The sequence below is a fragment of the Arctopsyche grandis genome, chromosome 12 (assembly GCF_051622035.1).
Source record: "Arctopsyche grandis isolate Sample6627 chromosome 12, ASM5162203v2, whole genome shotgun sequence".
NCBI lineage: Eukaryota > Metazoa > Arthropoda > Insecta > Trichoptera > Hydropsychidae > Arctopsyche > Arctopsyche grandis.
Genome location: NC_135366.1, coordinates 25,250,194 through 25,267,297, shown reverse-complemented (window position 1 = coordinate 25,267,297; position 17,104 = coordinate 25,250,194). Strand labels below are relative to the sequence as shown.

The 17,104-nt window shown below is 36.1% G+C and overlaps 2 protein-coding genes across 3 annotated transcripts in view; both read right to left on the bottom strand.

Moving 5' to 3' along the window:
* Positions 1-876: 876 nt before the first annotated feature.
* foi (solute carrier family 39 fear-of-intimacy) overlaps positions 877-17,104 on the bottom strand; it is a 36,376-nt gene continuing 20,148 nt past the window's right edge. For both annotated transcript variants that reach the window (XM_077442043.1, XM_077442044.1), the window contains exons 2-8: positions 11,944-12,000; positions 9,158-10,360; positions 4,366-5,771; positions 2,769-2,905; positions 2,618-2,698; positions 2,357-2,544; positions 877-2,284 (exon numbers count right to left, since the gene is read on the bottom strand). In XM_077442043.1, coding sequence (XP_077298169.1) covers positions 2,144-2,284; positions 2,357-2,544; positions 2,618-2,698; positions 2,769-2,905; positions 4,366-5,771; positions 9,158-9,907 — 2,703 coding nt within the window. In that variant the 5' untranslated portion in view covers positions 9,908-10,360; positions 11,944-12,000 and the 3' untranslated portion in view covers positions 877-2,143. The remainder of the gene's footprint in view (positions 2,285-2,356; positions 2,545-2,617; positions 2,699-2,768; positions 2,906-4,365; positions 5,772-9,157; positions 10,361-11,943; positions 12,001-17,104) is intronic.
* The window catches only part of AspRS (aspartyl-tRNA synthetase), a 122,661-nt gene continuing 108,185 nt past the window's right edge, over positions 2,629-17,104 (bottom strand). The window contains exon 14 of the mRNA XM_077442053.1: positions 2,629-2,638. The gene's annotated coding sequence lies outside the window, so the exon portion shown is untranslated. The remainder of the gene's footprint in view (positions 2,639-17,104) is intronic.

The following is a 17,104-nucleotide window of genomic DNA, read 5'->3' as shown; positions in this document are numbered from 1 at the left end:
AAGCCAGCTAGCTACTGATAGAGTTCACTATTTAAAAGGGAGACAAGTCTCGAGCGTCAGGCCTCTATGCAATATTTATATTATTTCATCATCAATGGCGTTAGTGTATGTAATGCTTTGAACATAGGAAATGATACAATTATTGACCTCATAGATTCTGTGTGGCCGAACCAGAGAAATGTTATATTAATAGAAGTGGCTTTAGGCGTCATATTGTTGTCAAGTGACGATTGTCCACAAACAATCCTAAATAATTTTAGCATCAGCCGTATTAGATGCTTGGTGCTCGACGTATGTCCGATAAAAACTTCTCTGTTTATTTATATTATTCGCAAGATGGGCAAGCATTGGTAAAAATTGCACAATGCATTCAAAAACACACAATAAACATGGGATTAATTTTTATAAGTAAATTGATCCGATTGTATTCCGAGCGTTGTAGCGTATTTATACAGACGTACCTCGTAATATTGACAGCAATTATTTATTCGTAAGGGCCCTTCTATTATTATTACATTTCTCTGGGCCGAAACGTACCATTTCTTTTACTACAGACTAAGCAAGTCCAATTCCAATTTAAGGACCTCAAATCCAATATGTATTAACTGGTAAACGGATTATTTCGCACATTGCGATCGCGCACGCGACAATCGTTACCACGATAATCGCGAGTACAAAATATCTGGCACTCGAATTTACGTTAGTATGATAGTTCGCATGTTTAAGTCTCGATGGATGGAATTTTCAAGTGCCAGATGTTCCGTGATCGAGATCTTTTTGTGCGGAATAATCACTGAACTGTACTATCTCCGGAGTTTGGCTTGGAATTGGAAAAAAAATTCACGATGTTATGATAGCTTCGTTTCTTTTTTTTTTGAAAACCTTGTTTGTGTTTATAAGTATGATATATATTATATTCAACGATTATGTAGATTATTGCCAGTTTAATAAAAAAAAAGAAAAATTCAAAGTGTGTATTTTATATATTTTCGATCAAAAAAACGATACAATGTGATGATTCAAAAGCACCTTAAAATAAATAAAAAGTTAAACACTGGAAAAATCACATTTATTTGTTATGTTATGTTCATATAAACTAAAATACATGAACATTCCTTATTATTAAAACCTTCATTAATTTGTTACTATGTAATTTTTTGAGAAATTATACTAGAAACAACATAAAATGATACCAAATAATAGCCCCCCACAACGAGAGAAACTCGAAATGATTTCAAACCCCCAACAAAGTGGCTGAGGGACTCGAGATTTGATTTTAGTACAAAACATATGTGCGATGTCTCCCATGTTTTAAAAATCTTGTCCTCCAAAACTCCAAAAATACCTTATCGCTAAAATTATACACTAATTAACATCAATTCCGACAGCGACATATGTACACATGATAAAAACTAGCTACATAATAAAAAAAAATTATTTGAGTTTTTTTTGCGATCGAAATTGATTTATAAATAAAAACAACATTTCATGAATTTGCAGTTTATGCAAAAATATTAAGGGGGAAGGGAAAAGAGATGAACTTTACAGCGAAAATTATGCAAATATAAAAAATAAATACATATTTACATGCCGAAATTGATTTAATTTTAAGAGCAATTAAATAATTTCTAAATATTCGAGGAGTTACAGTGTGGTAAAGTAAAAAATAACATTGAAGTTAGGTTAGAAAAAATGAAACCTCAAAATCAAATGTAAAAAAATTAAGAATCGATTCAAGTCTATCAGACATAAAAAAATAATTAAGAACTAGTGATAATACCAGTCTCACATACCTTCAAATTTTTCTCACATCCTAAAATGTTTGGTTCCGTATTTAATGCACATGACCTTACACAATAACGTTAACCGGTTACTACCGAATGCACCGATATATAAACAACAGATTATTATATCATTTTCAGTGGGTAAATTCATCTCAACATACATATTTGTCGAATACGGATTATCACCTATATACATACATTAAATTGACACATAATTTACGAAAGAGTTACTGACAATTGATTCAAATAACTGATTTTAGGCATTAACCGGCTAAATACATATACAATGTTTTAATGCAACTTAATATCAAAATTATATTAAGGTCAAATAGGCCCTTTTAGTACATATTATTAAGTAATTATCCAAATAGTTTCTTCAACTCGTGTTCGTACATTGCTATGAACAGCATTATACCAATGCCGGATGTGAGACCGAAGAACTGCAGTATGCACTGGCAGAACGAGCCTTCATTAGAATGAGAAGACGTAAGCTCAGGAATCTAAAAAATAAAAATACCCATGAAAATATCAAAAAACACATTGAAGATTTTGAATATGACGGAGATAATTACCATATCGACGAGAGCAATGTACATAAACATCCCGGCAGCTGCTGCAAATACCCAAGCTGTTGCTTCAGGTGCGTGTCCAACGATGACTCCCAAAATCATTCCGAATAAACACAGAATAGATGAGAGTAAATTGTAAAATACTGCTCGTTTAGCTGACATGCCCGCTTTCAACAACACGGCAAAGTCGCCTAAAATCATTCAATACATAATAAATCATCACTACATTCAATAATAAAATCTAACACCTAAAACAATACATACCGATCTCATGAGGAAGTTCGTGACATAAGACGGCTATAGCCGTAGAAAAACCACCAGCAATGTTGCTCGAGAATGCAGCACCTGATCAAAACACCAATTGTTATTACAACGAAACCATTTGTTTATAGTAAAACTATGAAAATAAATATACCTATAGCCATTCCGTCGGTGAAGTTATGTATGCCGTCTCCCATTATAACCATCCATACCACCGAACTTAGACTCGACGGTGGAGAGTGGACATGACCATGAGAATGAGAGTGGCCATGATGCGTTTGAGAGTGTTCCCTAAAGACAAGATAGTAGTACTGATAACACTGAACAATAAAAAAATAACCGGAGTGGAGACTTATCAATCTTTACTAAATTTGACCCACTAAATTCGAATATGAAAGTGATTTTTGTTGGCTTTTTTCGATTATGAGAGATGAGCGTTTAAAAAAATCTGCAATTTTTCCAGATAGTTGACTTTTGCAGTCGTCAACTGAAAATCTTGTATTGCTGTGCTTGAAGTGAGGATTGGAATCAATAGTCACATATTTTCTCTACTAATTGTGATTTTTAATTGCTTTAAAATAAGTGGAATTATATATCTAGCGATTTTTTAAAGTGAAAAATATATTTTTTCTCGATTTATCAAGGATCTATTGGGCTTGTTCTATATTTCACTACGTTTACAAGATTCGGTCTTCAATCTCAATATATATGTATATTCGTTTTATCTAAACGTACTAATTCGAGCAGTGAATGATTTTAAATTGAGTTAAAAAATGCTGTTATAGATGACAGTATGCATGATGCAAGAGCGAATCATTCGATCTCACTTGCTCACGATGAGCGACCTAGAATATTTTATATTGTTGTTCAAAATCAAACCACTAGAATTAGTACGTTCAGTTAAAATTAAAAAACATTGAGATTGAAAACCCTTGTAAATATAGTGAAATATAGAAATAGCTCAATAAGTTCTAGGGTGTCACGACAAATCACCCACGGACATTTCACTCACGCGACAAAGTGATTTGTCCCGTGAGCGAGTTTTCGCGTGAGTGAATTGTCGCACGAGTGATTTGTATGTGCGTGAGTGAGTTTTCGCGTGAGTGAATTGTCGTTCGCATAACGTCGTTGAGTGAAAGGTCCGTGCGTGATTTGTCGAGAAAACAAATTCTAAATAGCTCGAGAAAAAAAAGTAAAAATATATTTGACTAAAAATTCGCTAGATAATTGATTATACATATTTTAAAGCAATAAAATATCTCAACCAATAGAGAAAATATCTGACTATTGATTCCAATAATAACTTTGGTACAGCAATACTAGATTTTGAGTTAAAGACTACAAAAGCCAAAAATCTGAAAAAATTGCGCATTTTTTAAACGCTCACATCTCATAAATGAGAAGAAACCAACAAAAATCATTGTCATATCCGAATTTAGTGGGTCACTCAGTAAAGTTTGATTAGTATACGCTTCGGTAAATAAAAAACCTGATTTTTTTTATTGCTCATATAATTAATGGTATGATTTGTTGATTTAATAACCAATATCTGGTAGAAGTGCATTGGAAGGAAGTTCCACTAGCATTTCAAAATATCTACACTGCATGACCCATACAAATTTGTATCATTCATACATTCGCTGTTAGAGTGCCAGATACCGATTACAAACTGACCGGGTGCCTTGAAATGGCAGTATTACACATTTGAACAAGTGAAAATTATTATTGAGCATCTAAAATATTGAACCAACCTTAAAATAACAGTATAGCTTTCTCTATCATTGGTGTTCATCTTTTCAATTTCGTCCAATTCCATTTTACCGATGGCTTTCTTGGCATTGTTGACCGTTTTCGAAGGCAAATCCGGATTCTTCTCATCGTCAGCATCAACCGATTGTACGTTTGTACCATCCGGTATTTTATTATTCGCCTGATTATGTACGTTAGTTTCAACGATACTATCATCGTATTTGTGAACGATGAGAGAATCCTTGACGGTCGGCTCGTGGTTATTCAGATGGACATTGTTTTCTTTGACATTGTTCAGGGATACGACGCTCAAATGATTGTCATCGGTCTCTTCAGGTTTAGCGAGATTATTTTTAAGTCCTAAATTATTCTTGATAGATTTATTCGCTGAGTGTAGATGTCCGTCCCTCACGTGATGATCATCGTGAGTATCGGTAGCAATTTCATCGTAGCAATACGGATATTCGGAATATTTATGTTTGCAAATCTTTCCGGAGTTTACTTTAGGCTCACCGGCTTCGTACTTATGCTCGTTGTTTGTGGAGTTGGGTTTGAAAAACGAAAAACCAGTAGAAAACCTTAAAAATCCAGAGCCGTTTGTTCTGGAGCTGCAGCTTCCAGATCCCTTCAGACAACCTAAGCTATCATTCCTCATGACGCGTACCCGAGACGGTAGTTTATTCTCTTTGTTCAAACGCATTCTACGTTTGCGCCATTCGGCGACTAACGTCAACCCTTTCTCGGTGAAATAGAAGAAGACCACACCCAAAACGGCGACCAGTCCCTTCCACATGCTATCATGAGAGTGCGGCTTGTTCGCCGAATGAGAATGACTATGTTTCCTAGTATGTCCGTGCTCATCCGGAGACAGAGCGTGCGGCAGTAAATGCAACATGGCATCTCCCGACAGTGTTCCTATAGCTAAAGCTACGAAGAATTGCAGTATCTGCTGGTAGTAAGTGTGATCCATGATCGGTATGACGGCGACGCCTAAAAGTCCACAGGCGCTGATCGCCAATATGCAAAGACTCGAGTAAACCCACACGGCCGTCCTGTTGTTGTCGTACGAATTCAAGTCGTCGTCGTCTTCTTCACCATGTTCCTCGTGACTGTGTGAATGGTGTTCAGAGCCCGCGTACTGCTCGGCGCCTGTGATCTTTGGGAATTCTCTCTCGACGACGCAGCCTTGATTCTCGTACTGCGTCTGAGCGACTTTTTGGTACAACAGTATCGGACATACCTTCGTAAGCAGCCTAGGACTCAATACAGTGTTCAGTTTAAACATACTTAAGCTCATGTTTGCTATACTAGGTTGGTTCGTTTGGTTAATTGCCGACTGCTCACTAGTGTGGTAAATTGATTTTTGTTGTTCATTGAGACTCACTACCAAATCTACACTGTTGACACACTGAAAAATAAAACGATCAATTAGTACGAGTTTGCAGAATGTAATGACTAAATATATTTCAAAATGCCCTGTCTGATAAATAAAATATAAGATGTTATGTCAATTTAATATGAATAGCGCTCGGAACAACATTTCGTTATTTCATAGTCCAAAATCGGATATATTTCGATCCACCAACTTGCAATATTTCAAGATTCGTTTTCCCAAACGTTTCGGTACATTTCGTCGTTGAGTTTGCATATCCACATAGCACAGTTGTAGCGTTGGAATTGAACGAAAGGCTGATATATGGTCTATGGCTGAGAAAGAGTATGTTACGAATGATTGTGAGAAGGGGATGAAAAGGGGCAGAGATATAACGGCTAGTCGCAGTTGGACCTGTGCTCCGCGCGGTTGGTCGCTAAACCTCCGCACGTATCGTCTTAACCGCTTAGCTGCCCAAAGCGCCTTAAGGCGCAAACAGCCGTATCTATTATACGCTCAGCGCGTCAGCTGGGCGTCTAAGTGGTTAATAAACAACATGACTGAAAACGCACGTGTTTGATCTTCACCTCAACCGCCACATCCCAACCGTGGTCCTGAACAGCGTCATCTGTCAGGATTCTCTACCACACATATGAAAATGTTTTACATAGTGAAATACTTATTTTACGAGATAAGTATTAACTATTAGAAAAAATAAGTAAGAATTGATTTTTAAAGTTTTAGGGCGAAAACACACTGAATAGTACAGAACGTCACGCAGTGACAATGGGTGATCCCCAAACCGAATTTGGGTATAGTTACACGTGTAGAGTGCATATTTTATTCAATCAATCTATGTACACTCGTCATTAGAGATCTCCCCAATGCGACGAGTGTACTATACAGATCAATAAACACCAAATTATATACATAATTCGAAAGTATACATGACATCTATGGTCAAGCATGGCAAAGTGCATTGCAAACATCGTATACAATACGATCAACAAATATTTATACAGCAATACGAATTTTTGTACAATAATCATCCACAGATACATCTGTGAAGAGAAACCCGGCGTACTCTGAGATATAACATAATGACTCAAGATTTTGCGAGAGAAATGGGGAGGGAAAGCCAATTTTTCAGGAATCGTTTCAATGAAAATCAGAAAAATTGGCAAACCTGGTAGGAAACGGCTGATCTGGTTACAAAGCAAGGTCTAGCCAGCAGCAACCAGTGTGACTCGAACTCGTAACCACACTGACCATAGCAAGATATGCCAGCCACTAGTTCATGTATATGTTTCTCCTACATTTCTTCAAATATGGGATTCACCATTATCGATCATTCTCAAGCAAGGATAAATACAAGAATAAAATATCACGGAAAACACTCCAGGGGGTGATTTTTGGGACTATGTACCATGTATATGGGATAAGGGTGCTACAGTTTATTCGCATATTTAAAAGTATTTAAATAAAAAAACACGTACCAGGTACCACTTAATGTGTTTTCGCTCTTAATAGTGTTGCGTAGGGGTGGGTGGAGGATCCAAGTAAAAGGCTAACAGTCGTTTCACAGCATTTATTGATGATTAAGGAGATACACGCACTGGCAGTGCTCAGTCCAGAATGACCTGATTTCGCCTACGTACCGCCTTATAAAGGGTAGATCTCTCAGGACGTCTAATCTGTTTACCTGTTGTATAGTCACGTATTCGGATATGTATTTCCACGACATTGGGTCTCCCCGTACCGATTCTGAGAAAGGCCTAATAACGGTCATTGTTTAGCCTAAATGCACTTAGAGTCCAGATATAATCCTGGAAGTAAGTGCAAGCACTTAGTTAATCCTAATTTGATTCTACTCTATTACAGTTTAGTTCGTAGTAATATGGAGTATGCCTCAATCATATGGTCTCCCTATTACCAAACTCACATTGAGCATTTAGAAACAATCCAGAAGCGTTTTTTGCGCCATTTATCCTATAAGACTGGTCTTAAAAAACTGTTACCATCTTATAATGACAGACTTTCTTTTTTCCATATTGCAAGTTTGTCTCAGCGTAGAAGGGTTTCTGATTTGTTAATTTTATATAAGATTGCTAATGGTATTCTTGACACATCTGTTTTAAGCGAGATTAATTTTAACGTTAATGCCCGATTCACCAGATGCACAAATCTTTTTTATCCACCAATTTGTCAAAGCAACACCTCTTTCAATAGTGCAATCGTTCGTATATGCCGTATTTACGATAGCTTAGATGATTGTCCTGACCTCTTTAGTGACTCTTTTAGTATTTTTAGGACAAAGGTGAAGAAAATAATATGTGGTTGATTTGCTTCTTCACCCTTATAGTCATTCTTTTTCTTTTTTACTTTATCTGTATCTTTTTCTTTATCTGTTTCTTTTCTTTTTTTTAAAATCTTGATGTTTTTGTAATTTTACTTTTTTATATCACCATGTGGTGCTCACTGTAAATGGAATATTATATTTTTATTTATGTTTATTATTATTTTTTGTCTCATTATACAACTTTCTTTTTATATTTTATTCTGTATGTGTGCCTATTTAAAAAAAAAAAAAAAAAAAAAAAAAAAAAAAAATCCGTTAACAGATATCCGTTGGTCCTAAGTGCAAGCACTTGGTTAATCCGTTAACAGATAACCCTTGAACGGTCACATAGTCTCTGGGATTCTATTCGCTTAATCCGCGGCGTACGTAACAATAGCTTAAAAATCTATGAATAATCACAATATGTCTCATATATTAAAGACATACATACATGTATACAAAAAAACATTCTTGCATACAACATATGTACAAACTCCTGTTTAAGCAGACGAAAAGATGAGAAAACGAGTCTCGAAATAATTCAAAATGGTAGAACGCAGTGCACCGTCCAATAAATAATATAAAGATTTATAATCCCGATCATTATGAAAAACTTTTAGACAAAGCAATTTCAAACTTGATATCCATTTGATAAGATTACGTTAATGTTAATCACTGAGAGGTTCCCGGTTCAAGCCCTGGATTGACCTTGATTGAAAAGAATTTACTCTGAGTATTCAGATTTGGAATACTCAGAGTAAGTTTGGAATAATCAGATTTGGATGTTTATAACTCCAAGTCGATCATTTCCTATCAGAGTTTGCCAATTTATCTGATTTCAATGTTAAAACGGCACCTCATCAAATTGGCAAAACCATCCTATCCACTATTTGAATATGATTTCAAATTTATATATGTAAGTACAAGTTTAATACATATGTGTCATTCAGGGGCAACCCGTAATGACATCATGAGAAAATATAATTAAAAAAAAAACTGACAAAAGACCTAATGTGATATTCTGTGGTCTTTTTATAAAGAAAAATATCAATTTGTACTAAAAATTTAACATAAAATATCTTACCGTTACATTAGTCGAATTTCCTCTGACTCCGTTAGGTAATGACTCAATAGACGGCGTTTGAACAAAACCGGGTTGCACGAGCCCTCGCTCTTCCAGAATCATTCTTTCCAATCCTAACTTACTGAGCATTTTTTCAAAGCCGGCCAGACTCATCGTCATAGTTTCCCTGTCACCATACTGAGTGAACAGTTTCTTAATATAAAAATCTACGTCGATATTCTTCAGCAGCGGTTTATAAAACACGTCGTCGCTCGGAGCCAACTCAGGACTGCGCATTTCGGTCTCGACATTCGGCATATGAACGTTCCTCTTTCTTCTACGCTCTCTGAATTTTAACAATCTATTGTGCGGCTTCGAATCGTCATGGTCTTGATTCTGACCGTGCAATCTATTATACACCGAGTCTTCGTTGGTTGACAATTTAGAATTGCAATTCGTCGTGTGGCATGGCGTAGCGGCGGCTGAAAAACTGTCAACTGAAACTCTGTGCCAACTCTCCGGGGTGACTAGTGTCTTGCTTTCTACCACATTTTCCACTCTAGGCACTTCTGCAGATTTTTTGATTCTCGCTAGCGTTCTAGCATAGTGTCTGTTAAGGGGCGCCCCGTCGAGAGTTTTGAACCGCTCGTGTCGGAGACCCTGAACCTTTGACAGACCCTCCTGCGACACTTGGCTGTGGGCCGAGCACGAAGAGTGTGTCGCGCACAGCAGACAGAACATGCAAACGGTGACGAGATGATGAGAACCCATCTCGGACGGTTCCACAAATCGGTCTGTTCAGTTTTTTACATCAAACACGATGTGTGTTTTTTCACTGATTATAAAAATTTATATTCAATTTAACAACAAAAAAAAAAAGACACTGGCCGTTCAAAGTATTGAATACAGAAATATATAAAAAATTAAATACTCAATATAAAACAAAGTATAGGAACTTTAAGGTTTCAAAATATTCAAAATTGTCAATGTGTAGATTATTTTTAAGTATGCGAGTGTATAAATTAAAATTTGTAGCGGCAATATTATTAAGATTATTATTTAAAACTTGTACACAAATCACCAGGTATATTTATTAATAATACTGCTCGGTTTTGGTATGTTGAACTATCGACGCTCGCTCGGCATTTATCGATAATGCTGAAAGTGGAAGTGCAGTACTGAAAAATTCGATTTGGTACAATCGATTGAATTCTCTCCACACACCTAAAACAAATTGAAAAAAATATATAATTATAACACTCGGCAACAATAAAAAATACTGGAGCAGAGACTAATCAATCTTTACTGAGTTTTGACTCACTGAATTCAAATATGACAATGATTATTGTTGGTTTACTCTTGTTTGAGGTAAAACCGTTTAAAAGAATGCGCAATTTTTGCAGTATTTAACCCTTTGAGTGCTGACGTATTTTCTGTTGAAAGCCAGCCATGCTGAAAATTTCACCAAAATTTCTAACTAGAATTATTTAAAAATCCAATAGAAAGTAAGTATAAAAAATTGTAGCTAATCTAAACAAACCCTAGATCACTACACTAGATAACTACCGCAGAGGATTTCGAATTTTGTAAAGGTGTATCTAATATATCTTGCAACAGTATAAAATAAACAAAAGAAGTCTATTAATGAATGTATTTTTCCAAAACTAGTTCCATCTTCTTCATTGTTGTTAAAATGTAATGCTCACAATCTAAATTCCAAGCTATCACAATCTAAAATACTCATCGAGAAATTCTGCTATGGTTATAAATTCAGAAATTCCGGCGTAAACCAGTCTTTATAAACATTGACATGGATTATACGACCCATGTTCAATGCATTTTTACTTTATCTATGTACATAGTAACAATAGATGAAGTTTTGTATTTCAATGCTCTTATAGTACTCTTGTTTACTTTGTACATGCCCAAAATACAACGCCTATCGGCGTTTTTCAGGCCCATGGTCTTGTTGGCAAAACGCCGATCGGCGTTGGTCAGCATTCAAAGGGTTAACCCAAAATCTAATATTGCGGTGCCGATTGCATGTTGTAAGAGCGAGATGAAGAAGGAAGATCATCATTAGATCTCACTTGCTCACGCTCACTTCAGCCTAGAACATTTTATATTCTAATTTAAAATCATTTACCGCTCGAATAGTACGTTCAGATAAAATATATTGAGATAGAAAACCAACCCTAATAAACGCAGTGAGATATAAAACTAGCCCAATAAATCCACGATAACTCGAGAAAAAAATTCTTTTAAATTCTTTTAAAAAAATTCAAAACTTTAAAAATTCGCTAGATAATTAACTATACGTTTTTTAAAGCAATAAAAAGTCACAATCAAAAGAAAAAAACATGACTAATGATTCCAATACTCGCTTTTGGATCTTGTAGACAAAAATCTGTAAAAATTGTGCATTATTTTAAACGCTATTTTTTCACAAACGAGAGGAAACCTGCAAAAATCATTTTCATATTCGAATTCAGTGGGTCAAACTTAGTAAAGATTGATTAGTTTCCGCTCCGGTAAGTAAAATAAACGTTATTTTTTGTTGCTCAGTGTAATTAATTTCGGTAAACGGATTATTCCGCAAAAGACAGTCTCGCACACGTCACTAAAATCTCGATCACGAAACATTTGGCCATCGATTTCTCGTTAGTACGATATATTGATGGAGTTTTTGGGTGCCAGATGTTCCGTGATCGAGATTTTAGTGACGTGCGCGAGATCGCTTTTTCCGCAATACTCAACGAACCATTAACTTCATAACATACGTAGTATACATTTGAAAGATTCATTACCTGCACTATTGTGAGATTGCGATCCATTGAAAAGTGTAATATTCCTCAGAAATAGATCTGAAACAAAAAAATAATTGAAATGTTAATAGAGTTTTTTTAAGCGAATTAAAGCAAACTGGCGGCAGCAATGTCGAGCTGCCACCAGGTTGCCAAAATTTTATTTTAAAATACGAAATTGATATTTTTGGAAAGGTTCGATTCAACGTGTGTATACTATCAATTCGAAAGTTGAATGAAAATTTGACAAACGAGCCGCAAGCACATTACATCCAACCACTAGGTATAAAAGTGGCTGGATACGTGCCAAGGCGGACGTATTACGAAAAACAACACAATTCAATACAGAAAATGTAGCCAAATACGGCAAAAGCTATTTTAAAGCAGAACATTAAAGACTCTTCAAAACAGAAACAGTTTAAAAAATGTATAAATAGCCACCAAAATCAAAGTCTATTTTTAAAAGAAATGCACACAACGAGCGCCATATATGTAGGAAGCGGCACCAAGCGCAAAATCTCACAATTAAGAAGAAAAAAATGACGAACGAAGGAATTCACCGAGCACACTTATATCATCATCAGAACGTCGTTTCTACCAGCGGCAGATGATGGAACACATCTTGCACCGAATGGAGACATGGCCGGTGTGCTTTCCAGCAAGTGTGCGAACGGAAAAAGAGCGGGCGTAGGAGAGCGGCTAAATATAGTCGGTTTCACGTTAAAATAGTGTACGACCCACATCCCTGGTGTCTCGGACGAGGAATGCGCCCTCGTCTTCCTTCCTCCAGGGGGGACCCGATCCGAACTGCAGGCCGAGATGGATGGGATGTCCGGGGACTTTTTTTTATCCGCCGTCGACTGTCTCGTTGCGGTTTTGTTGCATTGTTCGAGATCCGGACGCGACTCTTGACTGGTAAAAAAGAAGTATGCCATACGAGTTTATGCGATTTCGCGGAGATTCCATCGTCTCAACCTTCCGAGTGGCTTCATGGTCGACGACGTCTGGACGAATGTGTTACACACAAACACACACACACAAAAAAAAAGTAAGGAAAATCAGTGAATTGAATCAAACTGGCCCAAAAGAAGTTTTTCGGTTCATTCATAGTAAACTGGTTGAAGAGTTTTGGAGTGCTATCGAAGATTGCAGCTATGTAGTGTTCAGATGTGAAGAAAAAGTCTTGGGATGTGAGCGCATGTGCTCGCCAAGTGTTTTAAATCGAGTGCTAGAAAAAAAGGAATATAAATAAGTGAGGAATTGAACCAGGTGTGTTAAAGTTTGCTCCATTCCTACTACAGAAGATCAAATGAGGGACATCTATAAGCAAACATTGATTTACCGACTAAAAGTGGACTCACTTTTTACAAAAGGTTAGTATTAATCTTTGTCACAGCTCAATTGGAAAGAATTTCTTCCGAGTATTTCTCTAGTGCTGCTGGTCAAAATGGATTTAAATCTATCGTTTCTTATCAAAATTTTGCCAATTTTAGTTTTTAATTTTGGAAAGAAAACGTTTTGGGATGGGAGCGCACGTGCTCGCCGAGTGTTTTAAATTGAGTGCAAGAAAAAAGGCATTAGAAATAAGTGAGGAATTGAACTAGGCTTGTTTAAAGGTTTGCTCTAATCTTCGTACAAAAGATCAAACGAGGGACATCTATCTGCTATGATTGGCAAAATTGATTTATCGACTAAAAGTGGACTCACTTTTACAAAAGGTTAGTAATCTTTGTCACAGCTCAATTGGAAAGAATTTCTTCCAAGTATTTATCTAGTGCTGCTGGTCAAAATTCGATATTTGTGAATTTAAATCTGTCGTTTCGTATCAGAATTTGTCAATTTTTCTGATTTCAATGTTGAAACGGTTCCTCATGAAATTGGCAAAAACCATCCTACCCATTTGAATATGATTTCAAAAATGTAAATCTATAAATTTATATACGTACAAGTTTAGTAACATAGATCACACTCACGGGCAACCCGAAAATAGCATCATGGGAAAATATAAAATTGGGTGCATCGGCTATGTCGTCTTTCCAACTATAAATAAAAAATAAAAAAAGTAACTATCTTGGATAAAAAACTTGAAATTTGCTTCAAACAAACCAGAGATCTTTTTTCCTTGAGACCAGATAGATAATCACGCGATATTTCAAATATTTACAAGACCAAATCTTAGGCCACAATCATATTGTAAATCGTTTTTAGTACAATGAGGTTGAACTGCTCTTAGAGTAGACATATCAGAAAACTTATGGTAAACTTATCAGTCCTAAAATTCATTTTCAATGACATGTTCAGTTTGTAGCTGAAGAGTATGAGTAAAGACGCAGGCACACATAATAGTACGGAACAGCATTCTTAGGTAGGCTCCAGCTGTGGACGAGCGTGTATTATGTCATTGTTCATTCGCCCAAATTTCTTCTACATTTCTTTAAATAATGGAATCACCGTTATCGATCACTGTTAAACATATGTCAATACAAGGAAAATATATCACCGAAAACACTATGGGTTGGGTTTTGGCCTGGCATATATCAGGCGTGCTAGCGGTTTTTTACATGTGCAAAACTATCCGTCTGCGCCCTAATATACAGCGACACTACGGCGGTTGTATGTCTTAAATCAACTGATGATTTAAGTCCACACGTTTTCGTTCATATTCGGGCTTTGCATTGAATATGATCTTTCGTTACAATATATCAGCAGTTTTTGAAATGAGTTCTTTGAGATGACATCTCTTAAAGCAGGCCTAGTTTCATCGCGACGACCTCGCACCAGACAACTGCTACAAAGCCCTACCGAATCGTCAAAGCAAATAATCAACGCTTCCATTAAAATACGCCACTTTACAAAGAACAATCACGCGATAGGAGACAATACCAATTCTATAGAAAAAAAACCCAACAATAACAAGGCGCGTGACGTCACGTAAAATCCAATATTTATTGTACTCGATGTGTGGTCGTGAGCCAAATTGTAAGGCCTACTAAAATATTGCGCAATGCTGACCCAGTAGCACGTATGTACATACATTGCTTACTTCAGCACATTGCCATTTTGTCTTAGCTAAAAAAAGTTGCCGATGAATGAGTATGGTCGAATATGATACATCTGCATTCTTTGCATTGCAACATAAAAAATAAAGCAAATATGTAAGTAATGGCCTGTCTTGAGCCTGCTTAACATCAAAACCGGTCGAATGCAAAATGCATCTCGAATCCGAAGACAAAAACGATCAAAATGTAAACATACCAAATCGGAGAGTTATTACCAGTTCTAAACCGGCAACATGTTGCTTGCTTCGCTGTCTGTCAACAAAAGACTGGGCTCTTTACATAAGAGCCTCTATCAAACTGAGTGTGCGAAATTGAAATAACAAATAGATCTTTGATCCCCAAATTCCAGAACCTACCACAAATAAGTAGAGAATAAACGAATGTCAACGAAGCAATTAGTTGACATGCACATATTTATTAAAAAATGTTCAATTGCTATTGCTAGTCATCAATGTTGAAATTTTATTTTGAACTTCAAATTCCAAACGTAAAGTGACACACTGTGTTGCTTTCCGGTGGATATTATAAATTCAAACACATGCAGTACAAAATTGGGTGACTAAATCATTTAATCTTTTTCCTAAATGGTTACCAGTTTCCACTAGCAACTGTCTATTCATACTGTCTAGCATTGCAAGGTAACAGCAGTGCACGGAAAATACTACTTATATTCATACTATACAGCAGCGCACGTTCAGACAAGTTATGCCTGAAAGCAAGACGAAATCGGCCTACATATATATATAGAGGTGTTTAGGACTTTAAAATGGAATGAAATGTTAGCATATTATGCTTTCGATCAGAATAGTCAAGGGTTAGAGTCCCGCTGCTGGTTTGCCAATTTTTTTTATGATTTTCATCAATTGGCATCTCCTTCCTATCTCTCTTGCTAATCTCAAGTTATTAAGATATTATTATTGTTATTAATTCGCCAATTTGATTATAAAATACTGCAAATATTTCCCCATAGATGTCACTGTGGATGTTTGTATGAATTCGCGTTGTATAAAATGCTTATGTATGTATATATTGATTGCATTGTATCTGTGTAAGTGTACTCGTCGCTTTGGATCGAGCTGTAAAGGCAAGTTTTCATGTTCTATGAAATAAAATAAAATAAAATACATTAAAAATCTTGGTAATGGCAATGGCATTGGCATTATTGGAAGATAGTCTTACGTAATTAGTGTTTAAATATACCGTGCATATGGGCACTGCAGCTGATTCGATTAAAGCGCAATCTGGAAGTCCAATTTTCAACCACTTCTTCGAGCAGCTAGGGCCGTATATCGGCAATAACGCGGCGAAGGCTTCTAAGTCATCCATCGTCTCTGTTTTATCGGCATAGACTAGCGACTTCACATATCCCCACAGAAAATAGTCAAAAAGTGTTAAATCGCACTTATCTAGGAGGACAAATTAACGACTGTAAAATAGACGTAGCCGCACGGTAAGTTTCGCGGACTGAACCACGATTTTCAAAATAATAAGTCCATTCATGGTGAAATGCCAAACCAAACTAAGCACAAATCAGCTGTCCGTTGCCAGATTGGCTTTCGCTGAAAAAAGTATTGCCAATTTGAAAAACAAACCTTTAAAAAAACATCCTTTACAATACAGAACGCGACAATACGGCTCAATATTGCTTGCGTCGCATCGTCGAGTCAATATTATCACAAGTTTCCGAAAATAATCATATACGCATGCGCACTTTCGTCAGTGCGAGTGCACTCGCTAATATGACGTCACGGCCAAAGAAAATCGGTTTTGCTTCATACGCAACGGTGACATGTATTGCTATATAATATGAATATATTGTGTCAGCTACTGCTGTTATGTCTACGCCACGTACATATTACGGAACATATGAAAATGTCCATATAGAATGTACTAGGATTGTAAATAGGTTTTTGAGCTCTTTTTCCTATTATGCTGTAGATTAACATTAGAATAATATAATACTGTGATTACTAACCAAATTAAATTAAATTGTAAAATAGAAAATGATCAGTAGATCAGTAGCTATTAAAATAGATATAAGATGTATTGTGAACATAATTTCGTAATAATAAAAAGCATTTAAAAATTAAAATTAATATAGAATG